The sequence below is a fragment of the Apteryx mantelli genome, chromosome 5 (genome assembly GCF_036417845.1).
Source record: "Apteryx mantelli isolate bAptMan1 chromosome 5, bAptMan1.hap1, whole genome shotgun sequence".
NCBI classification, from domain to species: Eukaryota; Metazoa; Chordata; class Aves; order Apterygiformes; family Apterygidae; genus Apteryx; species Apteryx mantelli.
In genome coordinates, this window is record NC_089982.1 from 4,272,676 (window position 1) to 4,286,358 (window position 13,683).

The 13,683-nt window shown below is 42.8% G+C and overlaps 1 protein-coding gene across 3 annotated transcripts in view; it reads right to left on the reverse strand.

Annotated features, from left to right (window-relative positions):
* SLC20A2 (solute carrier family 20 member 2) overlaps window positions 1–13,683 on the reverse strand; it is a 58,930-nt gene that overhangs the window by 8,328 nt on the left and 36,919 nt on the right. For all 3 annotated transcript variants that reach the window (XM_067297333.1, XM_067297334.1, XM_067297335.1), the window contains exons 7-9: window positions 12,998–13,201; window positions 10,827–11,415; window positions 360–545 (exon numbers count right to left, since the gene is read on the reverse strand). In XM_067297333.1, coding sequence (XP_067153434.1) covers window positions 360–545; window positions 10,827–11,415; window positions 12,998–13,201 — 979 coding nt within the window. The remainder of the gene's footprint in view (window positions 1–359; window positions 546–10,826; window positions 11,416–12,997; window positions 13,202–13,683) is intronic.

Genomic DNA, 13,683 nt, shown 5'->3' on the forward strand with positions numbered 1-13,683 from the left:
ACGTATGTTTTTAACAGGCTGAAACACACAGAGAAAGCCACTGTAATCTTGTCACTTCCAAATGGACCATCACCTTTTGCCATGTTAATTAGGACATCAGCAGAAGACCTGCTCACAAGTAGACCTCTGTGCCTCAAACTCATTCCGTATTAGTTTACAGAGATATTTTTCTTTCTTTTTTCTCTTTCTTTTCTTTTCCTCTTTCTTTCTTTTTTAAGAAAGATGGAGAGGTCAGAACAAGGTCATCATTCAAATCAAAGCACAAGCAAATCCAGCAAACAGAATACTAGAGCAGCAATTTCTCAGACTAACTTCACACAACAGGTTCACACAGCTGCAACGGCAAGTGTTGTACCTACCTTGACGGTGTGATTGGCGTGAGGTCTTTACCCATTGTCTGGATGACTCTTCTACCCCAGACCCAGAGACCCACGCAAATCCCAACACCTCCGTAAAACAGCAGCCAGACAGGAGTCGATGCTTCTTGCATTACACCACCTTGGTCGTAGATAAGCCAGAGAGCGACTAGAGGACCAATTGCATTGCTGGGGAAACAAAAGAACACCAGAAATTAATGAACAAAGTTATCTTCCTAGGCAAGGAGATACAAATATTATCTAGTCCAAAAACCTGTAACTTCTGGAGATACTATCAGAATGCAACTGGGAAAGTCATTTAATCCTCTTTAAATGCATGTGTAAAGTTCATTTAACTGGATCAGAGAAGACTGCTTGGTGACATAAGCCCTTTTCACTATCCTGCTGCTCCTATCTAGAAAAACCCTGAAACTTAGCAATGCTGAAGTCCCCATTCCTAATGCAGGACACAAAATCTGGTGGCTTACTCAAACTCCAGTTCCTGCAGTGAGACTTGTAACTCCGGTTATTCTAAAAAAGCATTAAGTTTCTAAGCATGAGAGGCAGAAGAAAAACTTGAAAGCTGGGATCCAGTTACCTTTTTTTGCAGTTCCCTTGCTAAACTCAGCAGCAGCTTGCCCTGCCGAGCAGCATCTACCCCAACTTGAAAAAGCACGAAAAGTGAGGCAGCACTGTAAAATCGGCGACTAATTATGTCTAAGCCATCACAAGAAGGGTAGAACAAAACTGTTGCTCAATGTCACTCAAAAAGATTGAAAACCAACAGGAAACTTCCCTCTCTACAAACTGATGAAGGAGAGCAGGCCACGGCTGTGCTTGCCCTGCGCCCAGGACTGGCTAAATTTAGTAGTGGTCCAAGCACACAGCTGGGGCAAGGGACATTTGCAACATCAAGTGTTGTGCAAGCCAAGCCACCCAAACCTGATGTTCATCATTTACTTGAGGACATCTTTAACAGATACAAAGTGCTAGGGGCTGAGCACTAATCACCAAGAGATGAGGGTCCTTGTTATTGCAAAGCTCGGCACACCTAAGCAACATGAGACCCTTCCTCTATCTTTCTTTTGGTCAGTGAGAAACTGAGCTCTAAACTCTGAGAAGTGGCCCTGGAGCAAAGGGATTAAGAAGGAATTTCCCCCTGTAAACATGGAACAAAACCAACATTCAAGCTGCACGACAAACTGAAGTACTTTAAAAATGTTGTTTGATATAAAAGTAAATAAATAATTCTTAAAGATTCTGAGAAAGATGCCGGAAATAAATTAGTGCGCTAACATGAACAATAACATCTAGCAGGTCTGAAGACACTGGGTAGCATGATGAAGAATTAAATACATTTTTAATACAGAGTGATTTCCACTAGTAAAAATACTTTAAGATTCTGGTCTGATTTGGGGTTTGAGTATACAGAATATGTTGAGTTTTTCTGAATGCAGGAGTGCAATGACAGTATGTGAAAGTCCATAGTGCCTGAATGGAAAACTTACTTTGCCTTGAAGGAAGAGGAGATACTTCATTGAGGCTTTTCTAATATTTTTAAGCTGACCTGCAACTTTGTGGCCAGTATTTGTAGGTGTAGATCAAATTACTTACTTTTTAAAATACTTTATCGTGCATAGAAAACAGAAAGTTTCTTCATTTTACCTTCAACTGAAGGATGCAGAAGGTAGCTAAGGATAAGGACAACTAAAACATTTACCAGATGAATAAAGTGAAAACTGAGCATCCCTCCTTTTCCTGTTTTATGACATGGTAACAACCTCCCTGTTGAAAACAACAAGTTTGGAGCTAGCCCAGGCACTGTTTCCTACCTGTTCTGGAGAGATTATGCATGGATATCTGACAGTCCTAATGTAAATGAGAAGATAGAAAAGGCTTCAAAAATTACAGCAGAAAACTATGCTCTTTTGTACTAAAATCCAGTTTTAATTATTTGCAAATGCTACTTCTGTGAATCAGCTAAACTTAATCCTCAAAGAAAAGGTTATTTTCCTATTTGGGGAAACAGAAGGCAAGGCAAAACTCTGCTGACTTATACTTAGTCTTGGAGGATTTGACTTGATCATCCTGCTAAATAGCTCAGAAAAGATCAGACTAGCCCACAGCAAGCAACAATTCTGACACCTCCTTTGTATGAAAAGAAGGCTGGTGCGCTGCTGCTTGCTTCCTTGCGTAACAGCACGCCAAGTTACAGCTGCTGTTTCTGCAAGGGGCTCTCGCTTTCAGCGCTTCCCATGCTGAGGGGAAGCAGCTCTAGAAGAAGTCATTAGGCCTGCCCCACCACAAAATGGCCCAAAGCCACAAGCTGTACTAATGCCATCACTATCCGGAAAAGCATGCGACTCATGAGCAGCAAAGACCAGGATCTTGGTGCTGCGTACACCAGCTAGGAGGCTACCAACCATCCTTGGGACTAGGGAGAGTTCACTAGTAGAAGACAAACAGTCCCAACAGAAGTGTGAGAGACACAACACGACAAAAAAAAAGGGGGGGGGGGAGAGGGTGTTAGATAATAGACTTTGCTTGAAGACCTTCTGTGGTTAACAGATGCTTCCTACTGCTGAGTGACCAAGCCAATGAACCATGAGGACATCAGCTAGACCGGGATGTGGTTTTCACAGAATTTCCTGCTGGTTCTGTTTCATTTGATTCAAGACACGATTAGCAGGAAAACAGACTTCTAATCTTCCATGCCTTTAGTTAAGACTCATTTCACAAGACTCCTTTCAAGTAGTGATTTTCTCTTATTTTCCCACCACAGCTCTTCTGCTTGCCTTAACTCTTCTTTCTGCTGGAGACCTGGTCTGGGAATGTCTGATTCATTGTAGTTCTGATGGAGAGGAAAAACTAAGAAAGCATGACCCAGTGGGTCATAAAGCTGACCTTAGGTTTCTAAGTCGCCAAAGTGCTTTTGGACATAATATTCATGCTCTTTGGCTAATTCAAATACATGCAATTGCACCGCACTTTCCCAGCTGTAATTTGCCACGAGCACTCCATTTTCTGCCACTGTGTCGTCCTGCCACCCCCAGGCGTTCACCTGGCCGGGTTTCCTACGCACTCAGCCCCAGCACAGGCTCTCCAGCACAGAGCAAGGCCACGCGGGCCCAGGGAATTGCGGGGGGACGCCGAGCTCGGCAGGACCCCAGTTATTCACAGGGCACAGGACGAGTGGTGATGTGCGTGGGGCTGGTGGCACCTCCTGAAGGCTGATACAGAATTAACCGACCTTGCCAGAGATGCTTCCACTTGCTGACGCGTGTCATGACGGTTAAGTTAAGTGGTTCTGACTATTTCCAAAGTGCTTTTTGAGCCTCATGATTATTTTACTAGGGTTCTTGACTAGCACAAATTGGCGTGACTTGTCTGATTGTGCTCACTTACGCCGGCTGAGTGTCTGTCCCAGACCATTTATAAAGCTGTTGTGAAAGATAGCACTTGACAGTGAATCTGAGCTATAAATAGGGCTGGCTTCTCCTCTCCCCTGTGTGACAGATAGTATTACCAACAAAAAAAACCCCATTCAACTACCAGGAGACAGGCTTAAAAATTACCAATTTCACACACACACATACACACACACACAGTAGAGAGACTTTTATGTGCCTCTGGGTCACAAGTTCAGGTTTTTCTCTGAAGGCATAAGGTCCACAACTTTCTTTTTCTTTTTTTTTTTTAGTAAAAAGGAAGATTTCTTCAGTAATGGAAGGATGCCATCAGCTGAGGTGCTCTGTAAACCACCAAACCCCATGAAATTTGCCCTAATATCTTATGAATCAGCAACATTGCTATTACCTAACTACTTTTTATTTTGTGGGGGTGGGGGTGGTTGTGAGTTACGCAAAAAGCAAATCTAACTGTATTTGAATGTTACTCTCTGAATAAGCTTTATGTTGGAACCTGCTGTTTACACACTATTTGATGACCACGCTTTGAGTCTTTGCTACCTGAAAATCAGATTGTGTGTGTTTTAGCCATTTTTCCCAGTTGAATGAAAGGAGCTTAACACAAAGGAGACCACTGATTCAAACTGAAGTACAAACAAAATAGCTGAGAAATCCATATCAAACTTTCAATATTTACAAACACATTTATAAATTCCCCAGTCATGGAAATATTTCCCAAATCTGGATTTCATTCAATTCAATTGGGAAAATAAGTGGGATGAGTTTTCTGTCTATGCTGCAGTTACACCTGGAGACATGATATAATCAAGTAAGGCAGCAAGGAAGTTATGCCTGTATATACCAATAGGAAAAACATGTCCTAATCTCCAGAGATCTCAGGTTATCGAGAGATGTTCTTTTTTTTAGTCTAGCTCCAGTAATCAGACAGTTTTGAAATACTATGTATACCACAGTGCAACATAAGTGTGTCACAGCTATGCCCTATGAAGTGCAAGCTTTTGATGCGTTATGCGTCATGAAGACTGCATATTTCTTCCTGCAGCTCATAGCTGTGTACAGTAAAATACCCTACCTCGTAGCAGTTCAACTCCTGCTTCCCTAAATACTCTGAGAGAATGTGTAGAACTGTAAAAACAGCTACTAAATTTTTTTTTTTATTACAGCTTGGCTGCTGGAGAGCAGGCTGAGTGCTTCCCTGGTGCAGCAGCAGCGCCCTCTCTCCCGCATTAGCTGGTGCAGGGGCTGGGCCTTTGTAGAGCTGCTGCGCCCCAGGGCTCAGCCCGGGTAGCGAAACCGGCCTGAGAAGCTAGAGCAGTTGCATTAATGTGTAACGCCTCTACCTTTAATACACGGGGGCCAGATTCACCGGCTGGCTTCTGGTAATACAAGCCAGGACACACAGCTTTTTTTGTCATCGCTGAGGTTTCGCCTTTGAAAACAGACACTAACGATGTCCAGAGAGGGGACAGACAAGGCTACACATTTATAGGAGAAGCAATCTATATGAGAAAGGACTAAACACACATGCTGTAAGATATGTAGGAGCATGAGACTGGGACTTTTTTCACAGCATAAACAGCAGGTTTTAATCAGCAATCCTCACACCAACCTACAGCATCTTTCCATGGATCATCCTGCTTTGATTGCACTAATCCAAGGAATCGAGAGCCCCTTGGTGCAACAGTCCTGGTCACATCGTTTCCTCCCAGCTTTCCCATTCCCCAGCCTGTAGCAAAGCAGCTGGCAGGGCTGCCGTTGTGTCGAGTGCAGATGATAATCGGGTTAAAAGTTCTCTCTGGCCATTATGAAAACAGCCTGGCAACCTACCTGTGCTGTGGGGCACTTGGTTAATTCACACGTGTTTGCAGACTTTGGAAGGGAGAACAAACCCTGCAGCTCCAGTGGCTCCTTCCACCACAAGCACTTTTGCAGTATCTCTGCAGGCCACTGTGCTTACAGCACCCAGCTCTGGATGATTAAGATTCCTGCTGAACGAACTGATATTTACAGAAAATAATTTCGGGCCGACTCAACCATTGGTGCACATAATCCCCTATGAGCAGCAAAGCCCAGCCTCCCAACTGGTCTGCAAACCTGGCTCTGAGCAAGCATTTAGGAAGCTGGCAGTGCTGTGCGTGTCACGCTCCTGGCCCAGGTCTTTTTTTCCATCCTGCCCTTTTTTATTCTCGTGCCGACCTTGGGCTGACCCGCCGTGCTCCCTTTGTGCCCGGGTGCTGAGCCAGTGGGACCTGCTTCGCTGTGGCGCCACTAATTAAGTTCGACAACAACATTTTTGTGAAGGTTCTGCCCCGGAACATTTCGCTGGGATTTGAAATGCTTTAGATTTCATTCGGCCTGTGCACGCTGCGGTGCCACAAGGCTCGCGGCCTGGCGCCGCTCGCCCCGGCCCTGGCAGGACTCCAGCATCCTCGACACTGTGCATATGAGCTCTGCGGCAGGGGGGTGGGAGGGGATGATCCGAACAAAACAGTCACCCAAATAAGGAGTTACCATGGCTCCCTGTTTCTTTGAACATGCAACTGCTCCGGCTAGGATCGCAGCTGATGTCAGCCTGCACAGCAGCCCTGACCGCCAGGAATATCAACTCCTACAGCAAAAATTGCTGGTGTTGGTACAATACAAAAAAGCAGAGAGAGCAGCTTTGAGCAAATACTGGGGTCAACTACCCTTACTGCAACTTACTTCTGCTGTGGAAGGCAAAATACTGATTTAACTTTTTAAGCTTCAGAGCAAAAGCCTGGATAATGAAACAAGGGAGAGTTTCATATTATTTCTTGCTCTCCAGAGCGCAGTCCAAACTATATAAGACACCTCCACAAAATGGAAAATATTTCTGTGTGGCATGACGGTATATTGCTGTCTTGTGTATGTTCTAAAACTGGTCAAATGTTAACCACCTGCAGTTTACAATTTTTATATTAGCTTTTAATTTGTCTCTCTCCAATCATTTTACCTATTCCAGTCCCTTTCAATGTTTAACAGCAAATAGTCTGATGAAAAAGAAATGGAAAACGTGGGAGGAAGGAGTGGCAAGCCGGGGAAGGAAAATGCAGGAGACAAGTCCAAAGAAAAAGGTGTGCACAAAGTGGGTGTTGCCCTAAAGATTTAAGTGAGGAGCTTAAAACCAAATACAGGGAAAAGCAGGGATTCAATGACAGGATTCAAGGATGAGAAGGAATTCCCAAATAGTTTCACCTGTCTTTTTGTCATATAAAAGGACCTTCAATTTGTATTGCTTAGCTGGAACACAGTACAACTAAGAGGATGGGTTTCTATGCAGACTGGGGTCAAATCTTGCTCACGACCTTCTACCAGCTTTCACAAAATGAAGCTATCTCATTCTTTAGTTTTGCAATTACATCAACACAACTTAAAAAAAAATTTGGAATAAACACCATTTAATAAAAATGCATGCATGCTGGCAAATTCAGTAGGATCACACAGACAGAAGCAGAGATCTGCAAAACCAGACTTAATGAGAGGAAAAATGCTCCCTTAAAACACTCACCCAGAAGCAGATTTGTCTGTAATGGCATGCCCTATAGTGTAACATAACAAGCCAAAAACCTATGTAGGTCAAGGTCACATTACAATAAAACAACAGTAAGAAAGTGAATTTTTGAGAAAGGATCCTGCCAAGGAAACTAGCTGGTCCAAGTGATGAATTCCAGGGGATTTAGCCTGTTAAGTGCAACGAATCATACTGTGCAGAGTCTAAAGCTTGTCTTTTATTCTATCCAGCTCCTATCAATTCCCAATTTGATTTCTGAACTGTCTGCATTGTCGAGATCACTTCTAACATACTCTGCTATCCCCTTCTGCTATGGAAAAGGCAAGTGATGCTTGCATAACATGTCAGTCTTTAGGGAGTACATATAGATATTATCTAGAGGGAACAAAGGAGTAGCAGGGGCACCTACTGGGGCAGGCTGCGAACTTTTCACAATGATATTTCTCCAGGAAAGGGACAAAGAAAAAATCATGTGTTTGTGATACAAGTTAAAAGCTCGGCAGGGCTATCTAACACATGGGCATGAGCAAACACTGCTTCCATGGTTTGACCTGACTAACATGGTATGCTTGGATTTCCAAAAAGATTTGGATGGGTCCCTCACCAAAAACTCTTCAAGAAATTAAGCTGTTGTGGGATTATAGGACAGGCTCTCTCATGGATTAATAACTAGCTGTGAAAGGCAGAAATGGCCAGTTTTCGTAACAGAGGGAGGTCACCTTTCCTGGAAACGGTCTCAAGAGAACGAAGTGGTGGAGCACGCTGCTCATATAAAAGCTATTCAGGACTGTCCAAATAGTACTTGCAAAGAATAGAGAGAGGAGATCAGAGCGTCTGGACAGTAGAGATATACACAAAATTCAGTGCTGAAAAGTACCTGGGAAAAAACAAACCCACGTACAGCTTGCACAATAACAGGCTCTAGGCTAGCTGTTAGCTCTCAGGAAAGAGGGCTTAGAGTCACTGTGACTGAATCTATTAAAATGTCACTTCAGATCTTCAGATTTAGTCCAAAATGGCAAGAGTGCTTCACAAGTTATTAGGCAAGGAACAGGGAATAAAAGAAGGAATATAACTGGCAGACCCACATCTCTTCTTCCTTCAGTCTCGAAAAGGCAACCTTGAAGAGATACAGAAAGTGCAACAAGAATAGGACAGCTCCCATACGAGCAAAAATTAAACAGCCTGGGATTCTTCAGCACAGGCAATGAAACAAAAAAGGCCTCAGAAAGTCCTGGGATAGAAGGCCATGAAAATAGCGATGCAGATAAAGCTCTGGAACAGGAAGCCCCCCCAGGCACAGACACTGGAAGCAGGGAGAGGATATTAGAAGTATCAGTGCTGTTTGTCCTTTTTCTTACATTTTTCCTCCCAGCACCTGCTGTGGCCACTGTCAGTGTTTGGGTACCAGACTCAATGGATCTTTGCTCTCACCCGATGTGTTTAAAGCATTAGTCTTGTCCGGCAAGGACCGTAAGAAAAAAAAAAAAGGAAAGTTTCAAGTCTCCCCTCTGATCCAGAGGAAGAACATAACTGCCCGAGGGGATCCTGGACTCCTTCCCGGAGCCACATCCCTGGGAATATGAAGAGAGTAATAACAACAGTGAGGACAAGAAGGCTCTCTAGAAAGCATTATTCTCAATTGCTAGTACACTATACAGATGAGGAAGGCAGAGATGTGTTTTTAAGTGTTTTTGCGATGAGCTGTGAGTTAAATTGGGTGGCTGACAAGGACGAGGAGCGATAACCACGCTCCTTGCAGAGTGGGGCAGTGTTTGCCCAAATGCCGAAGGAGGACTATGAAAGCTATGAGCGCTGTAAAGCCCTGCTGCACATGTTGAAACCAACACCCGCAGCGCACAGCTAAAACTGCAAGGGTTCAGTGAGACGGGGAGTCGGGACTGCCCAAGCTACAACCCAAATAAGGACTGGTGTTTCTACAAGCAGTTTTTCTGAACATGCAGGCAGAGTGGATTTCTCAGGGGATCTTATCACAAGACAGGAAAGAGTGCCTACTAAATATGCAGGGGATCACTCCAGGCCTAGGGAAGAGACAGTCCAGCCCAATCCTAAAGGAAAAAAATGCAGTGTCCCCATGGACAGGGCAAAAATATGCAAACCGCCCTTCAGTCACCTGCCGCAGAGATGGCAAGGTGCAATACTGCCCTGCAGATGAAGCAGTCTTACGATGTGAGTGCAAACAGGGAAGGTACAAAGAGCTCCACCCTGAACCTACTTTTTAGGTCCTCTGGTCAAAAGTCTTGTACTTTATGGAATAAAACCGAGCTGGGCCTTCAAGGGAAAGAGAAGGACAAATGAGTGAAGAGACACTATTTCTTAGCATGTGTCATGGGGGTCTGACCAGACCATGGTGGGCAAATAGATGCAGATAAACATGTCTAAGACCAACTTCATGATTCTGTCAGCTGTCTGAGTCAATATGAACATGAGAGAAGACGCTTGGATGCCAAAGACGGGCATCTTGCAGAATAATCCTCTTGCTTTATTACTGGGAAATGATGCTAATGCCACAGGGTTCAGGGACAGAGGCACTCAAGCCAAATGACTGAGGGATGAACTCATTGGCTTCCTCCGTCAGAAAAAGGAGTAATTCAGTGGTAATAGTGGCTCAGGATAAAGCTCCTGCTGGGAAGTACTGAGCACCAAAACCATGCTAGGAGAGAGGAAGCTTCTTAAGAGAGCTGAGGAAATTAGCCATGGCCGATGTCCTCTCTTACCACGGGGCACAAGAACTTGCTCCTGGGGGGTAACTCCTTTTAATTTGGGAGAAGAATTATGGCAGCTGGAGAAGTTGTATGCTACAAACTTTAGTATGATTTTGATTTTAAGACTTGTCTATATCATTAGATTTTCTGGGCTTTTTTTTGGTGATACGCTGCCTCATACTGTCCTAGACCCTTCTTATGCCCTAGAAAACTCAAAGCAAAAGGTTCAGCACAGGGAGTGTGAGGGCTGCAGCAATCAAAAGGAAGAAATTCTTCACAGACCTCTTTTGCACTAAGCAATGTGATGAGAGATGAAATTCAGCTATTGACAAAAATAGTCAAAACTTCCCATTTGCTGCTGGTCTCTGATTTTGTAGCAAAAATAGGCTGTGAGCTTTGTAGGGCATGGACTGTCTTGTTTGTTTTTACAGGGGTCACCGTGCCAGGGCACTGATCCCTGGGAGAAGTCTGTACTACGAAGCTTGCCAAAATTAAACTTGAATTAAACTAATTACTCCACAACTATTTAGCAGAAAACAGAAAAGATGTTACCACTGAGAAGAATATAAACTATAGATTAAGCAGTCCAACTCCTGAAAAGCACCAGGGACATTAGTGTAATAAGCTTTGCTAACATAGCACTGATTACCATCCGCCTGCAGAGCCGAAAAAGTCTTCTGACAGCTTTCCCCTACCCATCCCAGCTGTCAAACCTTGCTCAAACCACTTAAAGCGATCACTGCACTTTATAAAACCACTGGCTTGTGAGATCTCACCCTCTTACCTGACATCATTACCTCCATGGGCAAAGGATCCAAAACAGGCTGTTAAGATCTGGAGGAAGTGGAAAAGTAGATGGACCTGAGACGTGTCCTTCTCTTCCTTATCCTCTTCCACAGGATCATCCGGGGGCCGGTTAGGATCTGCCAGCTCTGAGGCCAACTTCATTTCCACTCCCCCTTCCTCTGCTTCAATCTCCGCTTCGGCTACTGCATTGCAATAGCTGGAGTAGCTGTCGTAGCGAACTCTCTTCTTAGAATAGGAGACTGTGTCTCCCACTAACTTTTCACTGTCCTCTGGCGTTGACGTATCAGCCGCCTTAAAGGAAGAATGCACGGGCATGCCACAAATGGCAGCTGTGTAACAAGTGTAACTGTTGTTGCGTCGTAACAGTTTATAGTTGTTTTCTTGAGCAGGCCTCTCATCGGTGGCCCTGTCCAGGTGTATTTTGTGTAGCAAGTCTTTGTATAAACCTGAGTCCTTGTGCACAGTGTGATACACATGGCCGTCACTCCTCATCTGGCCATCAAAGTTGAAGGTGCCATTGGAAACAGGTGATTTCACAGAGGTGTGCGTCATAGAAAAGGCCCTTCCTAAAAAGGCAGAAGTGGAGAGGTGTTATTTCTATGAAATGAAATACAGAAGACCCCCACATTTTAGGACAACAAAACAAGTGTAAATGGCTGAAAGGACAGCAATCCTAGAGCACAGGGTAAAGAAGCTCATCTGCAATACATGCACTGAGTTAGAATAATTCAATCCACTTCGAAATAAATTCTCCCACCCTCTGTGCAAAACAAGCTTTGTCCCAGTGCTGGGTCTCCCATGGACACCTACAGCAAGTCACTTAGGGCCAGCTATTCAGAGGTGAAGCTTAAATCCTCAAGGTCTTTGAAAAACCCCTTTCAAAAAATTTCTTGTTTGTAAAATAAGCTCTTCTTTTTCTGAGGTTTTGTCTACTTTGAATATACATAACAACTGTTGCAGGAAAGTTGGTCCTACTGTAATTTCATCCTGAATATAAAGTCGTATTTCAAAAGCACCTATATTTAAGAGAGATTTATATAACTTAAAAATAAGAGTTAGGAGCTTTTTCACAATTCTACCCTGAATCAGTAATAGAATGTCTTAAAACTTTAATAACAATTGGCTTTGGGATAATTTACTGTATAAGCTTCAAAAATTGAAGAGTATAGATTTTACAAACTTCCTTGAAAAAAATGAAATGTGTTAATTTTTCACATAAAAATACAGGAAACAAAAAGTTTATGCTCTGCAGAAATATTTCCTCAGCTGTTCAAACATTTTGTATGTCTCATTTCTATTAATATAATGATACAGTTGTTCCTACTGCATATGTTTACCATAAATGTACGCTGTAGAACACATACATATCACAGCTAAGCCAATCTTCCTGGAGAAACTGTCTTTTTCATTTCTTGGCTTTCTGAATTTCAGCTGTGCAACATTCAAAATTGTTTTTAGCTGTTTTCAAAGTGGAAACACACACTCAGAGCGGCCTCATGTCACAACTTATTTCATCTTTTGAGAATCAGTTGACTATATTAAGCATCTGCTAATCAAATTGTAGGGTTGTGTAGATGTTAGCAAGTTGATACCTAAGTCAACAGACCTCCAAAAGGGTGAAGCGATCCCACCACATAAGAAAACAAAAAGAGTTCTATTGCGCACAAGCACATTTTCTGTAAGTATATGTTCAGAAAACAATGCGTGAGATTTTTCTAGTGGACATGCTCCACATGGTCATATGTTTGTCAATTAAAACCCTAATCTTTTCATCTCCTGTGGGAGCATACTAATCATTTTTATGCTGAATTTAACCTTCATCAATCAGCAGTTTGTGTCTCTCTGTTTTTCCCTAGCTTAACAGGATGGAAATACCATTACCGACAGAAAGTAAAGCAAAAGGAAAGTAACTACTGTTTTCAGCTGTGTCTAAAATTCAAATACAGCTGAACAAAATGTAATTGTTTTTAAGTCTTCTCTAGAAAATTTCACTTGTAAACAAGAATCTTTTTCAACAAGTGGGGAAGGGGGATTCAAGCTGAAAATCCCAAACACTAACGTACTATTTACAACAGAGACCCTCTTGCAATAAGAAACCCTATCAAAACAAGGAGAAGATAAACCCTCTGTGTTGTCTTAGTTTCTTACCATATGGCACACGTGGATGGTTTCCATTTGCGATACTATCTGATGCCCCAGCAGCTTCTGTTACTGAACCAGTGAGGGGAATTGTGCTTTCATCAGTTGCTTTGGCACCAGGAAGCTCTTTAAAGACTGGAGTTTCTTCATCTTGAATTTTATCAAGACTTTCATCTGATATCCTTGACAGTGCAGCATCTTTCTTTAACCGGCCTGAGGAAATAACAATATTGTAATTTTAAACCCAGCCTGTCTCACCGCTAGTGTTTCCCGTGTTTGCATAAACAGCATAGATCAGTGTGGATACAGTAACTTGGTTCTGTTTCGCGGACATTCTTTATTTATTTCTAACACGTATCTGTAGTAAATTCATTTGAGAAAATGCTAAAGCATGTTTGTGTCTTCCTAGAAGTTCACCCAAGTCGGTAACTAAAGTAAAACACGCAACTTCTTGGTATTGACAAAAACAGAAACTTTTCTCTACAGTGTTTTTAACACTGCATTTGTTGAAAGTAACAAAGTAAACAAACAAAACAGTCTAAAGCTAAAAACTGTGATCAGTCCAACTTTACTGTAAAGAAAAGGAAGATAAAGGATAAACATTCTGCAAGTTGTTTTGTCTTTAACATTTCCCTAACAAAATATAAAATGGATTATATTACAGGATGTATTTTCCTGTTCCAGCTATATGCTGG